The 23,386-nt window shown below is 33.7% G+C and overlaps 2 protein-coding genes and 2 non-coding genes across 5 annotated transcripts; 1 reads left to right on the top strand and 3 right to left on the bottom strand.

Moving 5' to 3' along the window:
• Positions 1 to 5,489: 5,489 nt before the first annotated feature.
• Positions 5,490 to 7,429, top strand: LOC142631695 (protein ASPARTIC PROTEASE IN GUARD CELL 1). Its single transcript, XM_075805943.1, has one exon. It carries the CDS (start codon positions 5,656 to 5,658, stop codon positions 7,141 to 7,143), a length of 1,488 nt encoding a protein of 495 aa, XP_075662058.1. The 5' UTR covers positions 5,490 to 5,655; the 3' UTR covers positions 7,144 to 7,429.
• Positions 7,430 to 16,881: 9,452 nt separating this feature from the next.
• TRNAP-UGG (transfer RNA proline (anticodon UGG)) lies at positions 16,882 to 16,953 on the bottom strand. The gene has a single exon. It is a non-coding gene; the product is annotated as a tRNA-Pro (tRNA).
• Positions 16,954 to 17,475: 522 nt separating this feature from the next.
• On the bottom strand, positions 17,476 to 22,482 carry LOC142630575 (peptidyl-tRNA hydrolase, chloroplastic). Of its 2 annotated transcripts, XM_075804587.1 has the most exons (9): positions 22,373 to 22,469; positions 22,062 to 22,207; positions 21,335 to 21,419; positions 20,597 to 20,664; positions 20,450 to 20,500; positions 20,259 to 20,332; positions 18,156 to 18,214; positions 17,977 to 18,053; positions 17,476 to 17,888 (listed from the first exon to the last, which is right to left on the bottom strand). In XM_075804587.1, exons 2-9 carry the CDS (start codon positions 22,200 to 22,202, stop codon positions 17,775 to 17,777), a joined length of 669 nt encoding a protein of 222 aa, XP_075660702.1. In that variant the 5' UTR covers positions 22,203 to 22,207; positions 22,373 to 22,469; the 3' UTR covers positions 17,476 to 17,774. The 2 variants fall into 2 exon arrangements, with proteins under 2 accessions (XP_075660702.1, XP_075660701.1); XM_075804586.1 differs by having other exon boundaries at positions 22,062 to 22,482.
• A 59-nt stretch (positions 22,483 to 22,541) lies between these two features.
• Positions 22,542 to 22,613, bottom strand: TRNAD-GUC (transfer RNA aspartic acid (anticodon GUC)). Its single transcript has one exon. It is a non-coding gene; the product is annotated as a tRNA-Asp (tRNA).
• Between the last annotated feature and the right edge of the window lie 773 nt (positions 22,614 to 23,386).

Genomic DNA, 23,386 nt, shown 5'->3' with positions numbered 1-23,386 from the left:
TAAAGTTGTGATTTACAACTATGTTTTATGTTGGCTTTATTCCATAACAAAAAGTGTTGTATTTGCTTTAATTTGTTCCTTGTATTTTGTGGGATTTTATTGTATTGGGTTTAGTATTAAGTTGGTGAAGAATCGAGCATAAAATAAAAAATCAGTGAATTTTGAGAGTGTCTCGCTAAAAACTTACCTGCGAAAGAGTCACGTGAAAAGCACATGCTAGAAGCTGAAAAGTTGTGCCAGCCTAAAGGATTTCATGAGTATCTCACGAGTAAGCCCTTCACACAAGATACTCGCAAAACTCTCTACTTAAAGGATTTTTAAATGTGACTTTCTTACTCTTCACCCATACTATATATACCATCGTTACCCAAAAAAGTAAAGAAGACAATTCAGAGAAAAAAAACCCTAGACAGGTTTTCTACAACACACGCATCCATCTTTTAGAGAGAGAAAACTACTCATCCTTAGTGAGAAATCATTGTAGCCTCTTTTTATTCCCTCCCCCATTGTCATACCTTGAGAGGGGATTTGTACCCAAATACAACCCATATCTTTTCAAAGTGTATAAAGTATTTTGGAGCTTGAGAAGCTTTGGAGATTTTCCAAAAGAAGCCAGTGAGGCTTGGCAGATGCAATCGAGCGTATTGCGGAATCCAAAAAGCTAAACAAGACACGATTCCGAGAAGCCTTGTTGGAGTAGGAGTTTGGAGGGCTTAGGTACATTGGGTAGATTAGGCTTGGAGGGTCTTTTGCTATTCATGTATCCCAACTTATTGTCTAGTGGATCGATTTACCGATTGGAGGGTGGCGGAGAGGTTTTTCGCCGAGTTCTTCGGTTTCCTCTTCGATAACACGTCTTGGTGTTATCTTGTAGTTGCATCTCTCTTCTCTTACTCTTGTGCTTTACTTTTATTGTTTGTTATTCATGTTTATGCACTAGAGTAGTTATCAGTTTATTGCGTTTCATTTACTCTTGTTCCATAGTTAGATAAGTTAGAATACAAACAATCTAGTCGTAACTTTTAATTGGGGGTCTAAACAAGCTATTGTGTATTTACATAAATTCAAGCTTTTAATAACGTTGTTCAATAAATATCTCTTATTCTTTTTTCTTCACATGTGCATGTGAGAGGTGACTCTCTCCTTCAAATTTTTTTTTTTTTACTTTGTTTATATGCGATTGAACTTACTAAGAGCATTAACATCAATTGTGCTAAATCCTATTTTTTTTTTAGCATTTAGCACACCAAGCATTTAAAAAAAAAACCATACATCAAATGTGTCAAATGCTAAAAAAAAAGTCATTTTATTCATTTTATCTCTCCTCTCTCCTATCTATTTGTCTTCTCTCACCTACCTCTCTCTCTCTCTCTCTCCTCGTCACAAATTACTTCTCTCCCAGCCGTTTTAATCAATTGCAATACATCACAATCAAGAGCTAAAGGTGGCTTTTTATTGAGTCGACCCTTACCATGGAGATCGACGTGGGAGGACAGGATAAGATCAGCCGGTGGAGACCAAGGTTAGCATGGTGGATTTTGTAATTGTGAATGGGTTGTGAGGATGGTGAGAGAGACCGTTGAAGAGGAAGAGAGGGAAATGACTATTGAAAAGAATAGAACATTAAACTAGAACACATAATGTAAAATGTATTGTCAAATGCTATATTAAAGTAGCAGTAAAAATAACGTGGGAAAATAATTTATTTTTTGAACATAAGCTCTAAGAAATGCTAACTCGCCTCCTTTCTTGAAAGGGATAAATTATCATGTGGATTAAGAAACTTTTTGTTTGACATGAGACTAACTTAATAAAAAACACTAAATTGTCAACGAACTTAAAATTATCAAATCATCACGCAATTTAAGAATATATATATAGCCTAACTTTTGTATTGGTCAATAATTTGTTCTTAGATTGTTTTTTTCCCCAAATCACTAGACAATTGCTGAGGCTAGGTGTATGAATAATCTTTTATTTTTTAATTTTTTTATACAAAATAGAATTTATACTCTATCATAATCTAACTTATCTTAGTGTATATGTATGTGAAACTCTCCCTACAATTGCTGAGGCTAGGTGCATGAAAAATCTTTGATGTGCAATGATCAAGATGCAGTTTTTTAGTTAACCGAGAGCATCCTTTCCTCTGCTTGTTGGATTATATTAATATTGGCAGTTATGGCATTTATTAATGAATAATTTAATAAAAAATTTATACACTTATGAAAAATATAAAAAATTATAAAAAAAATAATTGTTTCCATAAATTTTTTTTAAAAAAATCTGTTAATTTTTTAAACAGTTTTTTTTATCAGCGTATTTATAAATTATTAAATTATAATGATATTGAGAACAAATGTCTCCCTAATGTCAAACTTCCATTCCTTTATTAAATGTAGTATCGTTTTTTTTTTATTATTATTATTTTTTTTTTGAGTTTTTTTTTTAAGACTTGAATTTTAGTCTTTATCTCTCACACCTTACAAGCATTTAATACTTAACTACCTATTAAGCATACGTGTCAAGAATTGTGGCAGTACGTATGATAAAGTTTTAGCTCTTCCTTATTGAATGCAATTTAAGGCCCGTAGCCCTGACCCCTCTATGTCCATGATAAATGTGAAGCCTGAGAAAAAGAAGCCATCTGATTTTGAAGACTTAAATTTTAGTTGTTATATTTCCCACTTTACAAACATTTAGAGAGGGTTTGGATAGCACATCTGCGTCCAGCTTTCCGCGTGTTTTTTTTTTTTTTTTTAAAGACCAGCGCTTAGTGCACTGTTCATGGGACATGAACAGTATACTAAGCCATATGAACAGTAAAAAAGAGTAAACAGTAATTTTTTACACATTTAAAAATTATTTTGTTACAGTGTTTTCAGTTTTCAGCAATAAGTTCTATCCAAACGGACCCTTAATACTTATAAAATAATTATCTTATTAAGAATAGGTGCCAAGAATCGTGATAGTATATATGATAAAGTTTTAGCTCTTCCTTAATGAATCCAATTTAAGGCCTGCAGCCCTAACCTCTCTGTGTCCATGATAAATGTGAAGCCTGAAAAGATAAGGCATCTGAAAGAAAATCAAAATTAAAATTAAAAAATTTCTTAATGTAATCATATCTTATCTTATCCAAAAAGAGAAAGACAGTCTGATTTTCATCATTTGTGCAGACCACGTAGAATTAAGAGTTCAAAATTTTGACTCATCAGTTACTGCATGAACCAACCAGCGTGGATCTCATTGTTTTCTTAAAATTCCGTGAACTTTTGCCTTTGCCCATTAAAAAGTAAAAGAGTAACTATTATAAAATAGTATAAAGTATAGTTGTGAATCTCCAATTGTGCCCCTAAATTCGGTGAACCAGAAAAACTTTTTGTCATTAAAAAACAAAAATCAAAAAGAAAAAAGAACAAGCACTTACCTTTCTTTTATTATTTTATAGTATTAATGCAAGACAGAAAAAGAAAACAGAAAACACAGACATTTTGGTAACGTATAATTATAGAGAGCTTCACAGTTGTCAAATGGTCCTGTACAATATTAGTCATAACTTACGAGAATTATATATAATTATATATCCACCACGTTATGTTTGAGAAATTTCTGTGTGTCAATGTCACGGACACACACCTGCCTCACCTAAAATCAGTCCCAAAATTCAATTTTCAAAAAGCTCACCACCGTACACTAGTGAAATTTATTGCTACCTTATCATCATATCACAATTCACATGATTCATATCCACTATCAAGGCTCGTACCTCCCTCTTTAGCTTTCACATTTATTCACATAAGCTATTACTGAAAATTGAAAGCTAAGAGAGTTGAAAGTGGGAAGTTTGGTCCATAGCATTTCCTACTTTAATATATTGTAACAATTTTTATGAGTACTGGTGATAATTACTTAATGGCCAATTAATTATTTTAGAAAAATCTTAATACTATTTTCATTAAAAATATATAAAATGTCAGGACCAAAAATCACGTAAAAGACTTAACAACAACAACAACAACAACAATAACAGCGTTTTATGACTGAAGGTCCTAAAACAATGAATTTGTAGAGAGGGTAGCAACAACAAAGTTTTTGACGTCATTTTTTCCCATTCCTGTGTCTCTTCTTTCTTATTTATATCTTTTGCCCTTACTATCTCAGCCCTACACCTCTCATCTACTCAACCCCCTTTACTGACACTTATCCATTTCCTTGTAGTCGGTAATGGAGAGAAGTTTTAGCTCTGTACTTTGTACTATTCAGGTCATTTCTACATTAATGCAACGGATAAAGCTGATACTCCCTATTTAATGCGGCCAGAATGGTTGGTGCAGAACATTCAATGCAACGTTCATAGTTATCCAACCCCCACCCAGATATTTGCAATATACCCCATACATCATCAATCTATCTTTCGTCCTTTGCCAGGCCATCCCACTTCATCCTCGGAACCTTGACTTTTATTCTCCTTTACTCCTTATACTTTCTAGTATGTCTTCGAGTCTTTAGATCTTTGGATCCTCGGGTCCTCGGATCTTCGGGTCCTCACATAAAAAATTGACAAATTTTTTAGAAAAAAAAGAGTTAACGGATGCTCCAAAACATTGATTTAAGAACTTCTTTAGAAACTTTACCCAATAATTAGATCCAAAAATTAATTACTTTATATTTTCCTATAAAACCAATGTTTTTAAAGCATTTGTTCATTTTTTATTGTTGAATATGAGATATGGATTTTAATTCTCGTCTACATCAACAAATGATTTGTGTATTGGTTTGATGATAAAAATTTTTTATAAAGAATAAATGCCATAAGTTGAAATTCTTATAAAAAAAAAAGCATTCATTAACTTTTCCCTTTATTATGCGAAATCGGGGGAAATAGATGTTTAGTCTTAATTTTTGAACTATGAAGCCAAATAGTCACATTTTCAAACTAAGTAACAAAATAACCTTATTTTGGAATTCGACATTATTAATATTAAGTTTCCGTCAGAACTTGATATCATCAATATCAAGTTCTATGCATATTTTTAAGTGAAACTTGACATTTTTAATATTGAGTTCTACACAAAACTTTTTTTTTTTAATTGAAACTCATAAAACTCACCATAGTTTTTTTTTTTTTTTTTTTTTTTTTTTTTCGGAGAACTCAAACCCAAGGGCCAAGTGTTATTTCAAAAAAAGAAATTACAGTGCATCCCTTGTAAATGACCACGACTGGAAACGATTCAAACTTGTAACTCATCGCCTGACTTAAAAGTTAGATTGTTTAGCAAAAATATGAGCACACTTAAAACTTGACATAGCTAATATTAAGTTTCAAAACAGAAGTATTTTGATACGCAATTAAAAAATAAGGCTATTTGACATAAAATAGTTAATGCTAAACAGTCATTTTCTCCGTAAAATCTGTTTAAGCCGTGTATTCTACGTGCAGCAATAATTAGCAAACTTTACTGTTCTCTCAACTCTCAACGAGATTGACGTGAGCAGCATAGGCCCCGCCCAATTACTCCCACTACTAGTCTCTGCTTTCCTTTCTAAATAAACCCAAATCTCTCACTATTTCGGTCTAAATAAACACACACACACCTCTCTATTTCTCTTTCTGAATCCAGCTCTCTGATCTGAGGTCTGGATTCTCTAACAATGGCCTTTAACCCATTCATCTTCGTTGTTCTCACCGTCTCTCTCTTCCCTTCCATCACTCTCTCTCGCACCTTGTTATCAGAGACTACCACTCACACTGACCTTGATGTCTCTGCTTCACTCCAACGAGCCCAAGCTGTCCTCAACTTCGACCCACAAACCCTTCAACCCTTAGACCAACAACAACAACAGCTAGAAGAAGAAGTGCAAACTCTCACATACCCAAATGCCTCTTACTTCTCAGTTCAACTTCACCCACGAGAGAAACTCTACAAAACCTCACACAAGGACTATAAAACCCTCGTCCTCTCTCGTCTCGAGCGCGACACGGCCCGTGTCAACTCGCTCACCACCAAGCTCCAGCTCGCCCTCCATGGCGTCAAGAAGTCGGATCTCCAGCCCTTGGAAACGGAGCTCCAACCCGAGGACTTGTCTACTCCTATCGTCTCCGGCGTGAGCCAAGGCAGCGGCGAGTACTTCTCCCGTATCGGTGTGGGAAAGCCATCAAAGCCTTTCTACATGGTCCTCGACACGGGAAGTGACGTCAACTGGCTCCAGTGTCAGCCTTGCTCCGACTGTTACCAACAATCCGACCCGATCTTCAACCCGAGTGACTCCGTCTCCTACAACCCACTCTCCTGCACGTCCTCACAATGCAGCTCGCTCGACGTGCCCGCGTGTCGCTCCAACAAGTGTCTCTACCAAGTGTCCTACGGAGACGGGTCCTTCACGGTCGGCGACTTCGTCACCGAAACGCTGTCGTTCGGAAACTCCGGCTCCATAAACACCGTCGCTTTGGGTTGCGGACACGACAACGAGGGACTCTTCGTAGGCGCCGCAGGTTTACTCGGACTCGGTGGCGGCCCACTCTCACTCACATCTCAGACCAAAGCGTCGTCGTTTTCTTACTGCTTGGTAGATCGTGACTCGGGACGATCCTCGACTCTCGAGTTCAACTCAGCCCCACCCGCCGACTCGGTCACCACTAGTCTCCTCAAAAACAGCAAACTCGACACGTTCTACTACGTCGGACTCGCGGGGATGAGCGTCGGAGGCCGAGCCGTTTCGATCCCAACCTCGTTGTTCCAACTCGACGCGTCGGGAAACGGTGGGATCATCGTCGACTCGGGCACCGCTATAACTCGGCTGCAAACTCAGGCCTACAACGCGCTCCGTGACGCGTTCGTTAAGCTCACTCAGCACTTGCCGTCTACAAGCGGAGTCGCTCTGTTCGACACGTGTTACGACCTGTCGTCGCAAACGTCCGTGAAAGTCCCAACGGTGTCGTTTCAGTTCTCGGATGGGAAGTCTCTGCAGCTGCCGGCTAAGAACTATTTGATTCCGGTGGACTCGTCTGGAACTTTCTGCTTTGCTTTCGCTCCAACGACGTCGTCTTTGTCTATTGTTGGGAACGTGCAGCAACAGGGGACACGTGTCAGCTTCGATTTGGCAAACTCAAAGGTTGCTTTTTCGTCGAATAAATGTTAGTAGATGTAAACAGTGAATGTTTTCATTAAAAAAAAAGGAAAAAGAAAAAAACAGGTAGTAGTACTTTCAATCAAAATGGTAGTGTAATTTACGTTTTTACCCTTGAAAAATGAGTGTCTGATTATAGTGTGATATTTTTAATATTTTTAGTATCTAGCAAAGTGAAATCAGAAATGAAAGGCTGTAGTATAAAGTTGTTGTGTGGCTGAAAAGTGGGGCCCATTTAAATAAATTCCAAAGGAGCTTTGGTTGGTGTGGTTCATAAATTATAAACAAAGTTGTTGTACGTACTCGCAATTTTTGTTTTTTTTTGGGTAGAATTGTACGTATATGGCTATGGCATCTAGAGGAACTCAGAGGAAGTAGTACTGTATGGAAAATTAGTAGAACTCAAGGGACTTTTAAGCAAAGTGGGAATGTGACATTTAATGTTGTGTCATGTGTGTGTTTGTTTGTAAAGAGCAAAATGTACATATGTTATGACAAAGGGAAAGGGACAAGGGTGCACGGTGAAGCTTACGTTGTGAATGGTTTGCATGGGTGACACGACGCATCCAAGGAGAAACATGACAGTGTTTTGGATTTAGTGACGGAGGGGATGTGTCATGTGTGTGCATTGCATTATTCATGGTTGTTTCTTTGTGGTGCTATTGGGATATAGTAAAAGATTTGTTGGGTTTTTTAGATTTTGTTTGGGGCGTAAGACAAACAAATATTCTTTCAAAAAAAAAAAAATATACATATACACACACACTCAGTTAATAAAATATGTTCACAATGTATGTATGTAACATAACTGTACATTAAAAAAAAAAGGAATATTTTGTTCCAAGTTCCAACCTTTGGGTATTTTTGTGTCAAAATTGTATATGTGTTCTAAAATATTGTATAATTTTACTTTTTAATCATTTTACACGTTATAGGCTTCATGTCATCAAAATCAAATTACCTTGATTTCATGAATCTCCTTTGCAACATTACCATTTTTTTATTCCTCAAATTAATGATAAAGACTTTTTGGATACATTTTAAAAGTATAATAACGATTTTGAAATAAATGTGGAGGTTGAGGATTATAAGTATAGGTAGACCATTATTATAACTAAAATTAACCACTGAGGGTGGGTGACAAAGACTTAACTCCCGTGTGGCTTGATTAGGATTCATATCTTGAATTCAAATTCCAAACTCTTTGAGGCGCAGAATTGATTTAAGGATGTCCATTTTTGTTGTGTGATTAAGACTCAGTGGAGTTAAGATTAAGCTATGGTTGAATCTATATATATTAGAGAACACATATATTGGGCGAAGACATATACTCGATAAAGACGGAACTAATAGGGGACTTACTGTTTCTCAAAAAAAAAAAAAAAAAAATAGGGGACATCCTTTCCTAAAGATATTGCTTACCGCATATATATTGAGAATACAGGCATTTGTGAATTTGATTGAGGTGGACTATCAGTTTATCACTTCGCCCCGTGGAAATAAATAAATAATGAGTACGTACAAAATTAAAAAGGTGAAAATGAAATGTATGAAGGATATAAAGTCAAATTGAATAATTGAGATGGAGGTGATGTAATGGAGTTATTGAGGGGGAAATACTATTACGGTTATTGGTTGTTTTCTGCTTTTAATGATGATTGAATTAAGATGTATTAAGAAATAATTATTTGACGACCGTACGTTTTTGGTGTGATGGTCACTCTATAAATATAAGTGTTTGTGAGGTGTGAAGTAAATGTCGGGGTTTAAGTTTTTAGGAAGGAGCTTCACACATATATACTTAGATTAAGTTAGAGTATAAATTATATTTTTGTATAAAAAAATTATTTAATATCAAATCAATATTATTTTAGATTTTTATAAATATTTTGGTAGTTCTTTTTTTGGCTGCCTCAAATTCAAATCATAGCTCCGTCCCTACCAATGCCATCCCATCACTTATTCACCCTTCAAACATTGATTTTTCAACAAATAATTGTTATCGAGAAATATAAGAGATGACAAATAATTAAGAAATAATTATTGGTATATTTTCATTTGCTAATATTTTGTAATATCAAATCAATACTATTTTAGATTCTTATAAATATTTTATAGTTCTTTTTTTTTTGGCGGCCTCAAATTCAAATCATAGCTCCATCTCTGCCAAATACCATCCCATCACTTATTTACCATTCAAACATTGATTTTTCAACAAGTAATTGTTATCAAGAAATATAAGAGATGCCAAAAATGTTTCATCCTTACCCAACTTTGCGAGGATTTTCCCATCTTGAAGAGGTGACAGGATGGGGACTGGGGATGCCTTTATTTTTTTTTTGCTCGTATCTTCTTGAATATGTACATATATTTTTATTCAATTATATTTAAATAATTATATATATATATATATATCATATTTCTAATTTACACTTGTCTCTTTTTTTTTTTTCATCTTTTTTCTTCTCCTCCTGGGGACCAAAAAATTGATATATAGGATACTTATGATCCAGCGATTCCGACCGGTCGCCATCATTCCCCAACATCTCTTATTCAGGAAAAAAAAAAAAAAAGACTACAATTTTTTTTTTCCTTAGCTAAAAAGAAAACTAAAATAATAGAACTATGGTCATGGTGTTAATATATGCAAAATGGTCTATTGATTTGGAGGGGTTGGTGCGGTGGGCTTTATGGGAAAATGGGCTGGGTGTGTGGGGAACAGATCACATGAGTTGGAAGCCGCTTTTGTGAGTGGAAGACAACGTAGGTTATTGATATATTATTATGGTTTTTAATTTTTAATTTCGGAGGGGCCGTACACCCCCCACTTTGTTCTCTTCCTCCTTGGGGATGTGGGTCCCTTTCCCTTGATTGTCGGCAGGCTTCTGTATTGCCACATCATTTTCCACCACCCTTTCACTAGTCAACATGTGGCATTTGAGCTGCTTCTGGGTCCCATTTTGTAAATATGGTGCTAGTACTACTAATAGATTACTTCTTATAGTTCTTTACTTATTATTATTACCCGTGAATGATTCTTTCTTTTACTTGAGAGTGATGGTAAATTAAGTTATGTCTGCAATGCGTGTAACGTGCTATTTTTAATCATTTCCAATTATATAGCCCTTAACTAATACTCTTCGTGTTTGTTGATTGTTACGTTTACGTCAAAACTCAAAAGTACTAATAATTTTAAGGAAAATATTAGGATTATAACTTTTGCCGGAATTTTTGCTATTGTTTGCCGTATAACTTGTTAATGTCACACGTTATAAGTGATGGAGTAAAAGTGATATGTTTATATTTTCATCATTTATAACTCGCCACGTGGTTAAATTGTGATAAAATTGTGGCAAAAGTTATGATCCTAAACAATACTCATAATTTTACTCCAAAATGACCGAAATTTTTGCACCAACTAATTTAAATGCTATTAGAATTCTTGCATTTTTGTGTGTGTGTATGTGTGGAAAAACATACATACACATACAAGATAGAAAGAAAGAAATTCTAACACAAATATACATTATAAACTCTAGTAAAAACTCATGGTAACTTTTACGACAGTTTGACCAATTACCCTCTATTCCCCCTCTATCCAAATTAGTTTTTAAAGGAGAGCGATGCAAATTATACTATACTTAAAAGATTAGCCTAAAACTTATTTTAAAATTAAAATTATTAAGATATGATAATAAGTTTTCGTTTTTTTTTTGGGGGGGGGGGGGGGGGGGGGTGTGTAATCTTGGATCATAGAGTGTACGTATGAGTGTACCCAAAAAATAACGAAAAGATCATGGTAGATGGTGCCTATCTTGCATTAGCAAATATGAACCTCTTGGGATGTGCTCTCTCTCATAGTAGAGGCAGAGAGGAAAGGAAGGCACGCAAGGTGTGGAATAATAATAGTTTTTGAAGTACATAAAATGGTTAAATATACCTATTTTTTGGCTCCACTTGAAGGCCTTAAGCCATGCGTATCCACAAAGATACAAGATATGTTGGTATTAAAATTAAATAATTGATCCCATTTGTTGGAACCAATAATTGATCCCATTTTTTTTTTTTTTGAAACTGAACATTCATTTCATTCAAAGGGAAGGCAGAACAGCCAATACAAAGCTCAGAACCGACAGAACAAAACAGCAAAGAAAAAGTAAAAAGGCAGACCACAAACAGACCAGGCCACACGCTAATTCTTTTAGCTGAACCTATCTATACCAAGAAGATTAGCTACAATATCTGGTGTTGTACCAGTCCAGTACTTCAATTCCCCGTTTTTTTGCAAAATAAACAAACATAATTTTCACTTGATAACTGTATATATTTGAGAACCTAGATAGTTTGACTTCTTGACCAAGACCAAGCCAATTTCCAAGACGTACTTTCTACAGTATAGAAAGAACTTTCAAACTAGAGCCCAGGCACATTTACTCAAAAGTAAAACATGTTATCAAATTTCACCCAAAAAAAAAAAACATGTTATCAAAAAAATAAAAAGAAGTAAAACAAAGTAAAGGCTTCAATATCTTCATATTTTAGAACCCCAGAAACTTTATCTTTAAGAAAAAATGCAAAAATATCATGGGATGGGACAGTGAAAATATCTAAAAGATGCAATTAATATTTATCCTGTGATTTTGAAACCCCAACAGACAATTTATAATTGTAGTCAAATTTTGCATTAAGAAATAAAGGGTTTTCAAAGGATTTTGAAAAAGCATAATTGTTCCCCTTGTGACCTTGTCTGCTTCTTTGATTTGTAAATGATTATAATTATATCAAAGCTGGTGGGCCTAACTTGAATCTTTCAACCCCCCCCGCGGCCTTTTTTTTTGGGTTTGATGCCAAACTCTTCACATGAAAGAAATGAAGAGTTTGTCATCATGTTGATTATATCTAAGTCACATTTGTTGAATGAGATTTGGCATAAACAATGCACTTCTTGCATGTATGCCATTGAAAATACAAGTCAAACCATAAACTAGCAATACCATCTAAAGGTAGCTGAGGTTCCCATTGACTGTTAAGGCACTTGGACCACCATATATATATCACCTACTAGGCCTTTAATCAAGGCCTAAATCTTGGGAAAATTTTCCTACCTGCTTATCAATTATCATGCTCCTTTAACTTTTCTTGTATCAACTGGTTTTTAAAAGCTGAATATTGGAAATGATTCTTTAAAGAATTAGCACCACCAGAACTTTTCATTTCGCACAAGATGATATATTTTCATACTAACAATTTTTTTTTTCTTTTTTGGTTCTTAACAAAATATACGGTGCTAAAATCTTGGTTTGGCCCTTCACAAAATAAATAGAAACATAAAAAAAAAAAAAAATCTTTGCCGGGAGTTTATATGATTAGAGGGTTGGGAAAAAAGGCAATGTCTCAAAAAAAAAAAAAAAAAACAGCATTTCGGAAACCACACAAGTTTGTTAGACTATTGTGCTATGTTTATTCCATTCATATACCAATAAATCAACATTCTAACATCGTTTCCCTCTCCCTCATGCGTGTTTCTCAAAAAAACCATTATAAACCTCGCAAACAAGTAGTACCATATCTAAAAATATAGATTCTTTTTGACCAAGCCAGCAAGTAGTACCATACTAAAGTCACATACACAATGTCACATGTTATGTTAGGCCTTGTAGGTAATACTAAAGATTGTTAAAGTCACGTGGACCATATATCACATGTTAATTAGGCCTTCAATCAAGGTCCAAATCTTGGAATGGTTTTCTTTTTCCTACTTGAATACAGTTGTGCTTCAACTTTTGATGTAACAAATAACTAACATGTAATGATGCATACATGGATGCATTTAAAAATAAATACATTTTTAATCATAAAAATATACATAATTGATTGAATTATTAGAAAAAAAACTTAATTAGATGCATATTAAAATTCTTACCTAAGTTTAATACATTTATGATTATTTTTATTCTAGTTCTTAATAAAATAGAAAATATAGCGATTTTTGTTGAGTATATATAATATGATTGGTTTTTATTTTTTATATTTCATTAATATTAACCTTTATCCAAAACAATGGAAGAGCATCTGAGCACGCGCGTGAGTGTGCTTAGAGGCTAATATATACTCCCTCCGTCCCACTTAGTTTGTCCTGTATTCCATTTTGGGATGTCCCAAAATATTGTCCTGTTTCTAATAATAAAAGTCATTAATTTACTAATATTCCTATTATACCCTTATTTAATTTTCAAAACTACTCCATTTAAAAAAAAAATCAACAAATTTATTTAAGGGTAGTTTTGGAAACTAATACATTTTTAAAAGTTAGATAAGACAATAAATGATGTTCCCTTAAAAAGTTTGACTTTTCAAAGAGAACAAACTAAATGGGACGGAGGGAGTATAAATTTAATTGGATTTAGATTCTTCGATTTTTGCACCCAATAATTCACTTGTTACAAAAATTAAAAATTAGATGGACACGTGACGCAAAATTAGATTCCAATTGAAATCCAATTTTGAATCTAAATGGATTTGGATTCTTTGATTTTTACACTCATTAATTCACTTGGTACAAAAATTAAAAACTAGATGGGATACATGGCGCAAGATTGAGAATACAATTGAAATTTAGTTGGATTTTCTCTTCTTTGGATTTTAATATATATTAGCTTGTAATTTCATGCATATGCATGAATATACTTAAAGATATACAATAAAATGCATAATATAATTTTTATACATATAATTTAAATACTATTGATAGTCATTTTTATATTTTGTTAACTCTTTAAAAAAATTTGTAAGGATATTATTAGGTATAAAATGTAAATTTTTCATTTTTTATTATTATTGTGAAGCACTTTTTTTTTTTTTTTTTACAATTCATTTGTTCTAGACTCTTTGGTTTTTGTACTTAATAACTCACTTTGATAAATATTTATGATATGCCTCCACATTTTATTCTAAAATTAAGAAATAAAATTTGTTAAGAATAAATAATTTAGAACACATTGAGCAAAATTGGAACTCTAATTTAGAATTTTAATATGAGTTTTTCTTAGTTTCACCTATTATTATATATATAAACTAATCTGTAAGCCCGTGTATATGAACAGCTACATTTAAAAACAATCACAATCATAATTACACACACAAACACATGTATATGTGTGTGTGTGTGTGTGTGTATGAGTTCAAAATAAACTTGATGTAAGAATTACAACTTACACATTTTTTAAGCCTTGAATTTCTAAAATATATAATGGTTTATATATATATATATATATTTAGAATCTAATTGGATCTTTACAATTTGGTTTTTGCACCCAATAATTTACTGCCACAAAAATTTAAAAAATTAGATTGGACACTTGGCGCAGAATTGAACTTCAATTAAAATTCAATTTAGAATCTACTTGAATTTAGACTTTTTGACTTTTGCACCAAATAATTCTCTTGACACTCAAATTTAAAAATGAGATAAGACACGTGACACAAAATTAGACTCCAATTTATAATTTAATCGGATTTTCTTTTAGTTTTGGCTATATATATATATATAGGCTAGTGTGTAGCCCTGTGAATATGCACAGATACAATTAAAAATAATCACAATTATATAGTTCAAATTGTACATTTTTTATATAAGATGTTCAAATTATATATAATATTAGCTTACATTTTTTTCAAATCATATATATATATAAGGGTTATATATTCAAAATGATTATGTAAGAAATTTACATACTACACAAAATAACTAATATGTAAAGAGTCTCTAGCCCAAAAAAGAAAAAAAGAAAAAACCCGCCTAGAAAAGATCCTTCACCTTGTTATCGTAGACTAATTCTAAGGGGTAGTAAATTCTTAAAAGCGGAACCACACCCTGAATTCCAACCAAGCCAGGTGTCAGGCGACTTCAAGTTCAACGAATCCAAACTTGCAAAATTTGAACGACTTTTACTTTCTAGGCTATGATCAATTGATGGGGATGATTTGAGGTATTTTGAAGGTTAAGCCGACAGAAAGATCTTTTGAAATGAATTGTAGAGCAATTAAGTATTTCTTAAGTGGAAATGGTGATCAGTTTCCTATAAAGTGAGAAGATCTTAAAAATACATTATTTCTTCAAGTCATTTAAAGGGACAAGTTTTTAGGGTGCTCAACCTAACGTAGCATAATAACAGTGGCGGCTCTAGAAATTATTTTTAGGATGGTCACTAAGAAATTTAAATTACACAAAATTTAATAAAAAGATAATTTTAATATATTAACGTCACAAAAAAAAAAACATGTAAATACATGAAATATTACAATATAGGTTATACAATATTTTCAAGTTAGGATGGTCTTAGAATATATTACTTAAAAATAATTATTTATATAATTTTTTTTTTTGCATGTATGAACAAGTGAGGGTGGTCCTAAGACAACCCTCACATTAGAGCCGCCAGTGTACAATAACAACCTATTTCTTTGCATTAAATACAAAATGGGTGTCGGTTAGTTAGCATAATAATTAATAAATGTTGATATGATGAGTTCAATAACTTTTCTCTGATACGGGTGTAAATTTGGATCAAACATTTTTTTGGGTTGAGCATTAGTCTAAGGGCTTGTCGAGGGGGTTTGTCAAGCACCAGCGTTGATGATTCTTTTGTTTGACATTTGGCCATTTTCGTACTAACATTTTTTTTTTTTTTTTCCTTTTGTTCATAACTAAATATATATCATTGAAATCTTGGCTTTGATTTACATTAATAAAGGTTAAGGAAATGTCAAGTGTTTAAATTGACCTCAGTTACAAACTTTTTCCTTAACTGTTTAATATGGACAAACCTTCTCAATCACAACTTATGTTGACCTAAGAGTGGATAAGAGACACAAATTAATTTTTTAACATTTTTTTTGGGCTAACTTAGATATCCAGAACTCTTTGAACACCTAATTATTCTCCTAGTTAAGAGTTTAAAATTCATAACATATTTCATGAGGTATTAAGAACCATTATACCAACCTTTCGAGTTAAACAAATTTGTTAGATTACTACTAGATATATCCACTTACGTATACAAATTTATTAGAATATTGTCATATTTTTAATTTTCGTTCATTGTGCTATATTTATTTTCGTCCATTCACTAATCAATCTATAATGAAACTAATCAAAGTTTTGACTTCGAATAACTAAAAAAAAAAAGTATATTTTAATTATTTTAATTGGTAAAGTCTCTTATTTTCAAATAAGAAATCTAAGGTTCTATTCACCTACACTAAAAATTAATATTCTTACGAAGCTAATATTAGTTTTGGAATTAACTTATACGGTAAACTGGGGGAAAAAAAAATCTGTTTAGTGAATAAAAAATGAATACTTTTTTACCAAAATAAAAATGACAACTTTCTAAAGCAAACAGATAGTGGACTTATTGTGCCATATTCAATTTCGTCCCTTCACTTGTCAATCTACATTTTGACTATTTGATATTAAAAAATCAACATTCTGACCGAATCTATAAGTATCGGAACTAACAAATAGATTAAATGGCAACTTTTTGACCAAAAAAAAGATGAAGACTTTTTTTGTTTTTGGTTAAAAGGAAACTGCATTAAGAACTAACAAGCCGAAGAGGCTAAAGTAGCGGCTAAGAGCCTACATTAGTACAACCCAGAAGCATCTGAATTAACAAAAGTATAAATTTCAACACTCTTCAAGGCAAAGAGAAAGTGGACTTCAAAAAAAAGGAAAAAAAATAGAAAAGGGGGGCATTCCGAGAATCGAACTCGGGACCTCTCGCACCCAAAGCGAGAATCATACCACTAGACCAAATGCCCACTTTGTTTTAAGAAACTAAAAAGGATATTAATAACGATAATATAGGATCTTACATTAAAACTGACAAGTGAAAGTTAATACTTAATACTCAACAGATAAATCTTTCGTTTCTGCCAGGTTTGGAAGTAGATAGGCAGCCTTAACTACCAAAAAAAAACAAAAAAAAAAACTTATAAATCATGCACAAAAAAGGTTAAAAGTTGAAACAAATGAAAAGAACTTAATGCTGACAATAAGAAGGGTATTATTTGTCATATTTTGGATGAAAATGGCTTGGAAAGACTGGTTGGCCCTCCTGAATCAGCAAAACTAATATTACAAACTTGTTGTGAGACCAGAAGATGGAGCACTTAGATGAGGTGCAAGAAATTGCAACAAGAAGTTCTCTAGGTCATAGGCATTGCCATGCATTTAATTGAGCCACATAATATTACTCTCAATTCTATAGAATAAAATAAAATGTTAGAAAGAACCATCCTATTATCCCCCACCCCCCCCCCCCCCCCCCCCCCCAAAAAAAGTGTATAAAACCATTGGATTTCTAATGAAAAATATTACAATGTCCTTGTTAAGAACAAAGCATAATATTCGTATTAAAATTATTGCTATAACTTTCTTTCAAAGAATGGATGTCTCTGAGCCACCATGGTGCCTTCCATATTTCCTTTTTCCCAAGGTAGCTTGGAAATAATGTCTACTAAAAGTTACTTCATCTGAAAAATCATAAAAGCAATGTTCAGTTACTGAGATGCACATTCTTCTTCATGAATAGAATCCACCTGTCTATGATCACCAAAAATTCATTAACTTATGCCGACGGTTAACCCAGTTGTTCCAAGGTTTTGGCACTGTTAACAAATGTGGCACTTTTATTAAATCCCTCCAGCAAAAGGATTCGAACTGCTTCCAGCCCATCTTGAAATGTAAAATTCAACTGAAAATACATTTTTTATTGAATAATTAGAATCCAAAAAGTATTTTGCATGTTTTTCTCCACAAGTCCATGAAAACTTTCTACATACCTCTTCACGTTCTTGTTTACTGAAGGGGCGGAGAACATAGTTGATGGAATCCATCTTCCCAGGAGGCCGTCCAATTCCTAGTAAAAGTTACCAATTTAATGACAAATTGGTTATAAAAAGAGCTTTTAGCAACACACACACACACAATGGCAATTACTTTAGTGCTTTTAAGCACATACCAATTCTTAAACGAGGAAAATCACGGTTCCCTTTGAAGTGATCAATGACACTCCTCATCCTGCAAGGGAAAGCAATTAATAAGAATTAATTTTAATATCCTTTTTTTTGGGGTGGGGATGTTGAGATGTAAAACTATCCTTACAAGCAGCCATTCATGAAGTAAAAAAAATACTAAAACACAAAAAGATAGATATATTTTAACAGTGTCCTGAATCCAAAAAATTGGGAATTGTCGTGTTTGACACCCTGGTGTCAGAGTCATCCCAGTGGGTTAGTGCCCTCAAGGCTCAAGGTGTAGAATAGGAGATTTTATTTACTCTTCTTTTCTCTTCATGTTAATATATTTTATTACAAGTGCCTTATTTTCTAGGAACCCTAGTGATCAAGTAAAACATTAATCAATTTGATTGTCCTAATACTACTTGTAATGAAAAATCTTAACCTTAATTGACATGTTCAATCTTTTTTCACATCTTTTCTGTCCAAGAGGAGACAGAATCCTGGAATTATGTGCACAGTAACCTTGGTCTTCAAGTGATTTAAAAGGTCTATCTTTTGACTAAAAGCCTGAGACAGTATGCAATAAAAAGACTAAAGTTCACTTTACACACCCTATACTTGGGTTAGTTGTCATTTCAGTCCCTTATGTTCAATTCAGTTTCTTCCATAACATTTTACATTGTTTTAAATGTTGTCCTTCAGTCCATTTCCATGAATGACGGGGCTGTCAAATGCCAACCAAGCTCAAAACAATATAGTTTTATTAAACCACGTCAGGGGAAAAAAATCTATATAGCTCATCCCACTTTCTTCTCCCCCCCCCCTCCCCTTTTTTCTAACCTTCTCCCATTGCACGGCCATGGTAGCCCAAGATGCATCACCATATGGCCAAGCTGGCACAGCACTGTACCACCACATGGTCACCATGGCCAGCTGTGCCACAGTCATCATGGCCAACAAAACCACCATAAGTTGCCGAACCTGTCATGAAAAACCCACCCACACTGCAAATCTATCTAAAAACAACCCAATCAAGCCTCCAAGTCACCACAAAATTGCTGCTTTCTTTCGCCAAGAGCCTTGTAGTTCAGCTGGCATCTCCAAGTGTTTCCAATGGAGATGTTTAGGGTTCAAATCCCCTCCCCCATTATAATCATTGAATTTATCAAAGGATCATTGCTGCTTTCTTTCAAAATCAACCAACACAACCACCACGTCACCCAAAATTTGGTTTTAATGGGGGACTGAAGATTTTTGAGTAAAAATGGGGAGAGAGATTTTGGGATTAGGTGAGATGTTAGTAGTGAGAATCTGGTGTGTGTGGGCTTTTAAATTTTGGTTAAGAAATTGGACTTGAGTTAAGTAAAAAGAATTGGAGGTTAATTTTCTGGGATAGTAAAGTAACAAGAGGGTTAATGGTGTAAGGTCAAGGCAAGTGAGATTGAGAGTGGCTTTGATGTGCATAGGGTGAGACACATAGGTGGTTGTGGTGAGGCAAAAGAGAAGCTGTGATGAGGTTTACTTTGACATGAGAACTTTTTTTTTTTCTTTTGTCTTTTTGAAGAATTTTTTTGACACATTTTTAAGCGGGGGAGAAGGAATTTGAACTCTGAATGTCTTCATTGGAAATACAACGAAATGTCATTTGAACTAGAGGTCATTGGCTTCTTTTTGAAGGAATTGAGAGATTTAATATTTGATGAATTGTATTTTTTAACTGACATGACATATTTTAAATTTTTAATTGGACCAATTGTTACACATTATAAGGATTGCATGCTTATATGGCATTTAACTGCCACATTAATCACAGTACTAGAAAAAAGAAGAAGATAACATTGAAAGTGTCAAACATTAGGGATGAGAATTGAAAAATTTTATACATAAACAAAAATTGAAAACTAATCCAAACATAAAAGGGTATAAAGTAGAGTTTATTCAAATAAAAGTGTAAACTCGAAAAACTATATTCAAGAATGGTATCTATCTTTTCTATAAGATGCTGAATTATATCCATGAAAGATTTTGTATCAGCAGAAGTATAACATTATAGCAGCATAACAATCACCCATTCTTATTAAAAAAAAAAAAAAAAAAATCACCCGTTATGTCCTCCATGTCCTCCTTTTGGCAATAGCCGCAATTTCGCAAATGGCAAATCTAAGTCATCAAAAATCTGTTGAAGAAGTCAGAAATTCAGATTGAACAGAAAAATAGTGAATCAGAAGTCAAGAAGATCTACAAGAAAAAAAAAAGGTTGTGAGAAAGTGCATGTAGTAGGCAAGATGTTTACCACGAGAACTTGCTTTAATGGAATCTTGTAATAAGAAACGATAGCTCCAACCTTCACCAACCAATCCTCATCAAAACCATAGGAAATAACTGGAGGAGAGAACTTGATAATTATTAAATATAAAAATCTTTCAGATAGCTTACTTACAGACTCACCACTTGCATTCATGAAAGTTTGGGGTTTAGCAAGCATAACAGGAACTTCTCCAATAAAACCTGAAATATCAAACCATATTAATTCAACACTAAATATATAAGAAAACTAGTTTTTAATCCACTGATTTCTGCTCAACAAACATCACGAGGAGCTACTTCAAACCTATCATTTGCTAAGGCTTAAGGTATTATACCCTGTGCAGTGGATGTTAAGAGTGTAACTCTGATATCAAGGGAACTCAAAGCAAGATTGATTTTATTTAGAATCATACTCTGATAAGACAAGATTCATCATCAAATAAAAATTAAAAGAAACCTAGACAATGTTAAGTAGGAATCTTAATCTAATCCTCAAGTTATATCAAACTGATGCAATGCAATCATAAGATAGAAGAACCAGAAACCAGTTAAATCCTGCATCAAATGTTTATTTCCAACATTTCCCCCTTCCTAGAAATATATACTAAGAGGAAGGTTCTATCATCTATAGAGAACATTATGTGAATGATGATTAAAAAAGGAATATTTCTAGCACCTTCAAGCATCTCACAAATATGACAACTAAACCACAGTTATCAAAAGAATGATTGTAGTAAGATACACAAATTGTCACACTGCGTTAACTTGCCTATTGATTAATAAAGCTGAATTCATCATCGCAATCATTGGCTGTTTAACAGATTTTATATGTACAATCACTTAACCCAAAAAGTTCAAAAAGAAGGCAAACCTTTTCCTAACAGAGCTTTGAAGGAAACACTGCTTATTGATATCCCTTCAGCTTCAGCTATAGCATCCACCATCTCAAAGCCCACCTGCACAGAATCCCACCTTATTATAACCCCATACGCCACCAACCCAATGTACTCAAGATAGCTCTAGCTCACTGCACCATATATCGAGCACCATGTTATGAAAACTAGTGCCCAACCTCACGCATATCAGAAACTTTTTGGATAACTCGAATGCTAACACCCCATTTAACCAAGTTTGAAAATTTAAGACACCAGCTAAAACTATGAATTCCATCCTAAGGACCCCTCTCATTAAAGTTTGGATTTTTTTTTTTTTTTTTTTCTCTAGTTATTGGTAAATTACACACGCAACTACCCGCAACCTCATTCTTCACCCGATTATTGATTATTATGAACATAGGAAGTGCCATTTGAACTAGAGCTCATTTTCTGCTTTCTCTCCAATCTCTTTATAGTAATTTGAACTTTAAATTTCATTTACTTATCATATTATCATATGATCACAACCTTATTTTCCTTTTTTCCGCCTTTTCGTGTGATAAGCATATAGAAATTACAATCACAATTGAAATAAAAAAAATCTACAACAAAGAACATTGCAACTAAATTTAGCTAAATTTAAAGTTCAATAAATCACAGAGAGAGAGAGAGAGAGAGAGAGAGAGAGAGAGAGAGAGAGAGAGAGAGAGAGGTAGTACGGACATTGTGGCGAGTGGATTGGAACTTCTTGCCGGGGTTACCGAGGCCGACAATGAGCCAGGGCTGCTGCTTAGGCTTCGGGGACTCTACGACCGGTCGTTCCGTGGGCGAAGAAGCTGTGGTGGTTGCCGTTGTCGTTAACATTGAAGCTGAAGAAGAAGAAGAAGAAGAAGAAGAAGTCCAATTCGACAAAGACAAAGGAGTTATTAGGGATTTGTTACAGTTAAAGTTAAAAGAACCAAACCAACGGTAGCAAATAGGAACAAAACGTGTGGGGGTGGTGCTGAAACAACCACCGAACCCAAAACTCATACTTCCTTTTCTTTTCTTAAAATTGTTGAAGAGGCTGAGGAGGGGGAGAGAGAGACAGGGTTTTGGTTTTATTGACGTTTGAATTGAATGTTTTAAAGTTTGAAACCCTTGTTTGTTTGATCTTGTTGCGCTTCAAAAAAGGTTTTTTACTTTAAAAAAAAAAAATTGAGACGCCGTTGCCGGGGATCGAACCCGGGTCACCCGCGTGACAGGCGGGAATACTTACCACTATACTACAACGACTTGTTGGCTTCTCATTCCACACTTGCAAATTATGTTACGTTGCAAAGGTAGCTTACTTTCAAGCTAATTTTTTTCGATAATTCTCAGCTCCTCGCATGGTAATTGTATATTCAAAAATACATATAATTTGAATTATAAATTCATGGTTAAGAATAGTCAAATCAAGATATCCATCCATCTAAATATAAACAGTTTAAACATATAATTTGATTCTTCAAAAAAAGAAAAAGAAAAAAGAAATCAAACATAGGATTTGCATTTTTTTTTAATTATATATATATATGTATATATATTTTTCTTTTCAGAATTCTATTAGGCTTCTGACTCATATTCCACAAAATATTGAGTTATTTTATTTTTATCAATACTAAGTAAGACCCATTAGTTTTATATAAGAGTTGTAGTAAGAGTGTAAGTCTGTTAGTATTAGAGGTAAGAAAAGCTATCGTGAGAATTGAAAAAAAGAATGATACGTTAGTATATGTACAATACAATAAATAGAAAAGTTAGGTGCTGTTTGGTCCTTGAATATTGATTTATCTTTCCTATCTTTTTCAAAACATCATTTTGATGCCCTCATACGTGATGAAAATAAATGGAATGGTGTCAAATTGGGTTGTATGATGTATGGGGTATGGACACCTTGAGAGACATGGAAGAGTATTTTGGCAGCAAGAGAGCTCATTGGGCGTGGAGCTGCGTATCTGTATGGAGGATGGGGAATGGATAGTTGATAAATGTGTGGAAGGATCAATGGTTGCCTACTCCAATTA

This window comes from Castanea sativa, chromosome 4, assembly GCF_040712315.1.
Source record: "Castanea sativa cultivar Marrone di Chiusa Pesio chromosome 4, ASM4071231v1".
Lineage (NCBI taxonomy): Eukaryota > Viridiplantae > Streptophyta > Magnoliopsida > Fagales > Fagaceae > Castanea > Castanea sativa.
The sequence above is the reverse complement of the archived record's forward strand: the minus strand, read 5'-3'. Positions and strand labels throughout refer to the sequence as shown.